The sequence below is a fragment of the Lipophrys pholis genome (assembly GCF_963383615.2).
Source record: "Lipophrys pholis genome assembly, chromosome: 18".
In the NCBI taxonomy this organism is placed as follows: Eukaryota; Metazoa; Chordata; class Actinopteri; order Blenniiformes; family Blenniidae; genus Lipophrys; species Lipophrys pholis.
Window position 1 is genome coordinate 23,122,616 of NC_137646.1, and position 6,000 is coordinate 23,128,615.

General features: G+C 45.3%; 1 protein-coding gene across 1 annotated transcript; it reads left to right on the forward strand.

Moving 5' to 3' along the window:
• Positions 1–3,719: 3,719 nt before the first annotated feature.
• bmp15 (bone morphogenetic protein 15) lies at positions 3,720–6,000 on the forward strand (the record flags this gene model as incomplete). The annotated part of the gene is made up of 2 exons (XM_080486520.1): positions 3,720–4,077; positions 4,988–6,000. The coding sequence occupies 2 exons, from the start codon at positions 3,720–3,722 to the stop codon at positions 5,998–6,000; spliced, it is 1,371 nt and encodes a 456-aa protein (XP_080342646.1).

Below are 6,000 nucleotides of genomic sequence, written 5' to 3' on the forward strand. Positions count from 1 at the left end.
AAGTTTTTTTTTTTTGTCTAGCGTCAAGTTACCGGAAGTTACGGCGACAGCGTCGGTTGTCGGTCCCACAAAAAATGGACATTCGCATGTAAAAAACGCCATAGTTTCACTCTTTATTTTATAACAATCTCGTATTAATTTTTCCGCATCACGCATCTACCTTACAACATGTTTAATCAGCCCCAAAACACCGGAATTGTAGTTATATGTTGAAATCCATGACGAGTACTTCCGGCTGAGCTCACGTTTTCTTGACGCACCCGCAAACTTTGGGAAAACTTTTCACATGCGGTCCAGCCCACTTTTCGAACGGCAGACGTGATTGACAGACGAGTGAACCAATAGGAGAGAAGCTCTGGTGTGCAGTGTCCAATAGGAGGAGAGGAAGAGGGCGGGACAAGAGGCGAGAACACGGCTGCATTGTGCGGGGGAGCAGAGAGAGCTGCTGAGCTTTCATTTGTAACCCGAGACCTGCTGCTTCTCCTTCTTCTCCTGCTAAAACTATCAGCCCCTGATCACCAACACCAAATTATGACTTCACATTTAATTGCCTGTAATTTATACAAGTAATTTCTTCTGCAAGCAGCATGAATATCAAAGCACTGTCTGCACAGGCCCCGAGCTGTTAAATTATTATAGTGTCATAATATGACATAAAGACATTACCATACAGAAAAATAATACATGCTTAGCTAAAGTCAATTATAGGAACACTTAAAACCACAATACAGACACAAACCCACCACACACACACACTACGACAATGAAATGCACAATAATCATGACATAAATCACCACAAAGACACAGTAAGTTGCTGCCAAGAGATGCTAAATGACAACAAAGGAACATAAAGCCACACAAAGACATACTTAATGACTCTAAAATTCAAAAAATTACTACAAACAGGTGCCGAGTTACTTTAAAGCAACAAAAACTATTACAAAGTGATGCTGAATTAATAAAAAGCGACAAAAACTACGACAAACAGGTGCTAGATTACTACACAGCTATAAAAGTAGTAGAAACTGGTGCTAAATTACTAAAAAGGTACAAAACCTATTATAAAGTGATGCTAAATTATTATAAAAAGTACAAAAATGACTACAAACAGGTGCTAAACAGGCACTAAATTACTAAAAAGTGACAAAAACTACATTATAGTGATGCTAAATTCCCATAAAGCGACAAAAACCAACACAAACAAGTGCTGGACTACTTTGAATTAACAAAAACTACTACAAAACGGGTGCTAAACGACAGTAAAGGACATTGAGCACCTACAAAAATCTGCTGAATAACAAAGAGACATTAACAAAATGTTAAAATTTAATAAAAAGCTACTATAAACAAGTGTTAACAAAATATACAAAAACGCTAAAAAGATGCTATGACATTTAAAAAAAAAAAAAAAAAAACACATTAAGCTGCACCAAACAGAAGCTAAATGACTATAAAGAAACAAAAATTAGTTGCCCAACACAATTAATCAATAATACTTGTTAGTAAGACTATGAATGATCAGTTTTTATCCATTTATTGTTGTTTTTTTCTTAAACTATCCCTTTTAGAGGAAACATGCATTTGTGGGATGAGCAGCCCAGCTGAGTATGCGACTGTCCACGACCTCTTTTACTGCCGATCGCCGATTAGAGCTTCGAGAATCATATCATGGCATCTCATGTTTTTGCAGAGTTTGTCGATGTTGTCATTCCTCGAGCGTTCAGTATCAGGTTGCGCATATTTGCTTGAACCCAATCTGAGTCTTCAGCCTTCATGTGAAGTCACATTTAATCAACGCGACACGGGCAGGCCGATACATGAGATAAATGTGCTAAAGAGGCAAATCTGGGTGAAGATCATCCGTCTTCAGGCTATTTAGTGTTAAAAAAAAAAGCGTTAAATGCATGTTGTCAGACTATCTGGGGAGGAAACACACACAGGAAGAACATGTCTTATATTTGTAGGGTGAGTTATAAATTCTATTCTTCTTTTTCCTGCAGAATTCCTGTATTTTGAACTCAAACGGGGCATTTTTGTGGCGGGGTTTTCATGACTCAAGCTCAGGAAGCAGCTTTCCCACACTCCCTCCGCAGACTGAAATGATTGGGAGCGGGGATAATGACGGCCGAGGAATGCCACCACGCTCACAGCGCGTGTGTGGAGGAGCCACTATCTCCCAAACAAACGAGGGGGGAGATAAAGAATCAAAGGCCGACGGAGGCGAACGCGTCCCGGCCCGGCGGCCCACTCCTCCAGATTCCTCTCCATCTATTTTTTGCTCCCAGAACGTCTGAGCTGTAATATTTGGTCACGGTGGCGAGTTTCATGTCGGATCGGGTTCGGGTCAAACTTTCTCTCTCCGCCACGTGTTTCTTTCTTTTCTTTTGTTTTCGTTTTGGGTGGGTTCTTTGCGTACCGCCGCTCCCTGCTGTCAACAATTTGTTTACCAGAAGCTTCAAATTAGACAAGTGCAAACCAACTGTTAATGCAGCCGGAGTCTCTCAGCATTACAACAATGCTGATTTACACTACAGATATACATAAATGTCAGTTATTTACTACTTTAATTGACGATATATTATATAATTGTTGGGAAGCCTGATTAGTAGCCTTTACAAAAAGCAAAATATTAGTTTTTTTTCTGTGGAATGAAGAACAGAGCAAAATATGTTTAGTGTCCCAAAACTGAATCCTTTTTTTTTTTTTTAAACATCACAAGTTTTTTTGTTTTTTTGGTGACTAATCAGGTTTAAAAACAGAAGTTGGGAAGTTTTCGATAAACATAGATTAGAGTGTATACTGCGTTAAGTGATATACACTGTATACTTCGTTTTAGTAAAAACAATTATTGTTTCATTGCTGACGGATGCAGAGATGTACTGTAACTTTTATTTTGACAGGATGGCTACAAATACATGTGAAGAGATTATATTTACAGCATAAGCAGAAGAATATGTATGGTAATAAAAATTAAGAAGCACTTAAGTACAAGAAACATATTCTATTCTATCTTTCAGTCTTGAAACTGGAGCTTTTAAAATGCAGTATGTTACTCCGCCGCCTGGTGGCAGCAAAGTCAAGCATTTGCAGCTCCTGCATCAGCAGACTCAGGCTGAACATTTTAAAAGTTAAAACCAGAAAACCAGATTAAAACAGTCAACTCAATGTACAAATAAAATAAAATTCACATTGAAATGGGGAATAAACTACAAACACAAAAGGTTTTTGGAAACAATTTGGAAGATTTTTTTTAAATTTCGGTTAGTTTAAGACTTTTTGATCACATTTGGTAACTTGGGGAATTCTTCCTGAGTTTCACGTTTTGTTCCTATAATTTGACAAATCATAATAAGGCTTAGTTTACTTTATCAGAGTACACGAAATGGACAATACATCTGAAAGGCAATAATATTTAAACACTCATAACATATCAGTGAAAAACGTTGCCTGGTTTGTTTTTTCGTTGAAAACTCCCCCACTTTCTAAACACCATTTTTACGCACCTTTTACGCACCGGACACGTGGCCTCTCCGCGCTCCGGTTGGCCTCTCGCGCTTATCCTAGGGGTTAATTGGAGGTCACGAGTCAATTTCAGGAAGTGATAGTAATGTCCAGGATGGCCATTGATCAGGTGAGCCTGTAGTTGACGCCCTCGGCCGTGCGGAGGATGGTTACCAGCTGTAGCCTCACTGGTGGAGCCCGCTAGCAGCAGCCAAACATGAGGGCGACCCGCGCCACGCCGGGCTTCCTGCGCGTCCTCACCCTGTCCTGTTTCATCTACCTGCTCTGGTCCACCTGCACCGGCGTGGTGGCCGACCGCCGGGTGGCCTCGCACCACCAGCCCGCGCCCAAGCGCAGCCGCCGGAGTTACCAAAGCGCCAAGCACAAGGGCGCGCACCACCGGCCGCTGACGGACGAGCAGAAAGCGGACCAGAACCTGCAGTTCATGCTGAGCCTGTACCGCAGCGCGGCCGAGCCGGACGGACGGCCCAAACAGCACCGCAAGTTCGGCTCCAACACTGTGCGCCTGCTCAAGCCCTCCGCGTCCTCGGTGCACTACCTGCCCGCTTCTGGAGGTGACGGACAGACAATTAACCCTAACTGACTTCACTCAAGTGCAACAAACTGTGGTTCTTTTTTCTTAAAATGTTCTCGATGTGGTCATAATCAAGTTGCACAAACAAATTGTACAAAGTTGTCTACATCAAGATCTGATCAATTCAATCTATAAAAATAACCGTGAATCTAAACTAGTTTTTTAAAGAACCACCTAATTATCCAGGCCTAAAGGTTTTTATTAATTCAAATTGTAGGAAAAATAGATTACCTGAACTGAATTGTGCTTAAGTGTAGTAGATTGACCAATTCTTACTTCCACTCCTGAGAAATATGTTCGTGAAGACTGAAAATCTGCAAAACAAAACAAATAAAGCCAATTTAATCCAGTAAGGTGAGTTTGCAAACAACAGATTCTGCAGGTGTGGAAAAAAAACTGATGACAAAAGGAGAATATGGAGCAGATCGTCTGGTGTGTTTTGTTAGTTTTGCCTCCTAGTTTTCTGAATAATTCACTTCCAAATATCAGCTTTAGGTAGAAGCACGAACTTAAATACACTTCTAGAATTTCTCTAATTCAGATTAGGGAGAAATTTCTCAAGGATCAAACCGGACGACATCTGTAAGCAAAAATAAGGTCCAGTGTGGAGCAGTCCAGCAGAGAGCAGCTTCTGACCTGGAGTGTCTGGATTTATTCTGATGAAAGCAGGTGCAGGTATTTTAGACCTGATGAGTCCCACAGTGGACGTTTGTCTGGTCACCGTTAAGAATCAAATAAATTTACTCACTGTGGTCAAGTGTACATATCAGACCCGGGACGTTATTTAATAAGATGTTGGTCGCGTTTGAGTTTTAAATAATATTTAGTTGTGATACTTTGAGGACGAGGCCTCATGTCTTACTCTCTCCTGTCCCCCGTGTCGTCCTCAGATCACTGCTACACCTTCACCGTGCAGTACAACCTCGACACTCTTCCCTCGGAGCAGCTGGTCAGAGCTTCCTTCATCCACCTCCGCTCCTCCGCCGCCTCCTCCTCCTCCTCCTCCAGCTTCTCCAGCACCGCCCAGGCCACCGAGTCGCCCCGCTGCAGGGCCCAGATCACCTCGCTGGGGGCGAAGACCCTGGTCACCCTGGAGCCCCACGAGCAGTGGACGGAGACGGACATCACAGCTCACATCAGCGGCCACGTCCTGCAGGGGAGGGGCGGCGGCGGCGAGGCGGGCCACTTGACGCTCAAGGCCCAGTATTGGTGCACGGACGCCGAACACGCGGCGGCGGACGGCGGCCGCCCGTGGTGGCTGCCCCGTCTCCGTGGGAGGAAGCAGTGGAGCGGCGAGCCTCACCTGGAGCTGCCGTCACTTCTCCTGTACTTGGAGGAGGACAGGGAGGTGAAGGACTGGATGGGGGACCTGCTGGGGGCCGAGGGCCAAAGCGTCATCAGTCAAATCGGGCGGTGGCACCCGTCGGTCCGCCGCCGCCGCTCCCAGGACTCCACGTCTCCGGAGCTGAAAGACTCGTCCCTGGACGCCCTGAAGAACGCCCCGTCCTCCTCCTCGTCCTTCTCCACCTCGCACTCCGCCTCCATCATCTCCGACATCCCCGCCCTCAAGCGCAAGGCCGGCACGCCCAAGAACCGCTGCAAGCTGCACTCGTTCCGCCTGTCCTTCGACGAGCTGGGCTGGGGCCACTACTTCATCGCGCCGCCGGTGTACAACCCCCGCTTCTGCCAGGGCGACTGTCCCCGGGTGCTCCACTACGGCTACCACTCGCCCAACCACGCCATCATCCAGACGGTCATCAACGACCTGGGCCTCGGGGACGTGCCGCCGCCGTCCTGCGTGCCCTACAAGTACATGCCCATGAGCGTGCTGGTGGTGCACAAGAAGAAGGTGGAGTACAGGGAGCTGGAGGACATGGTGGCCGAGTCCTGCACGTGCCGCTAG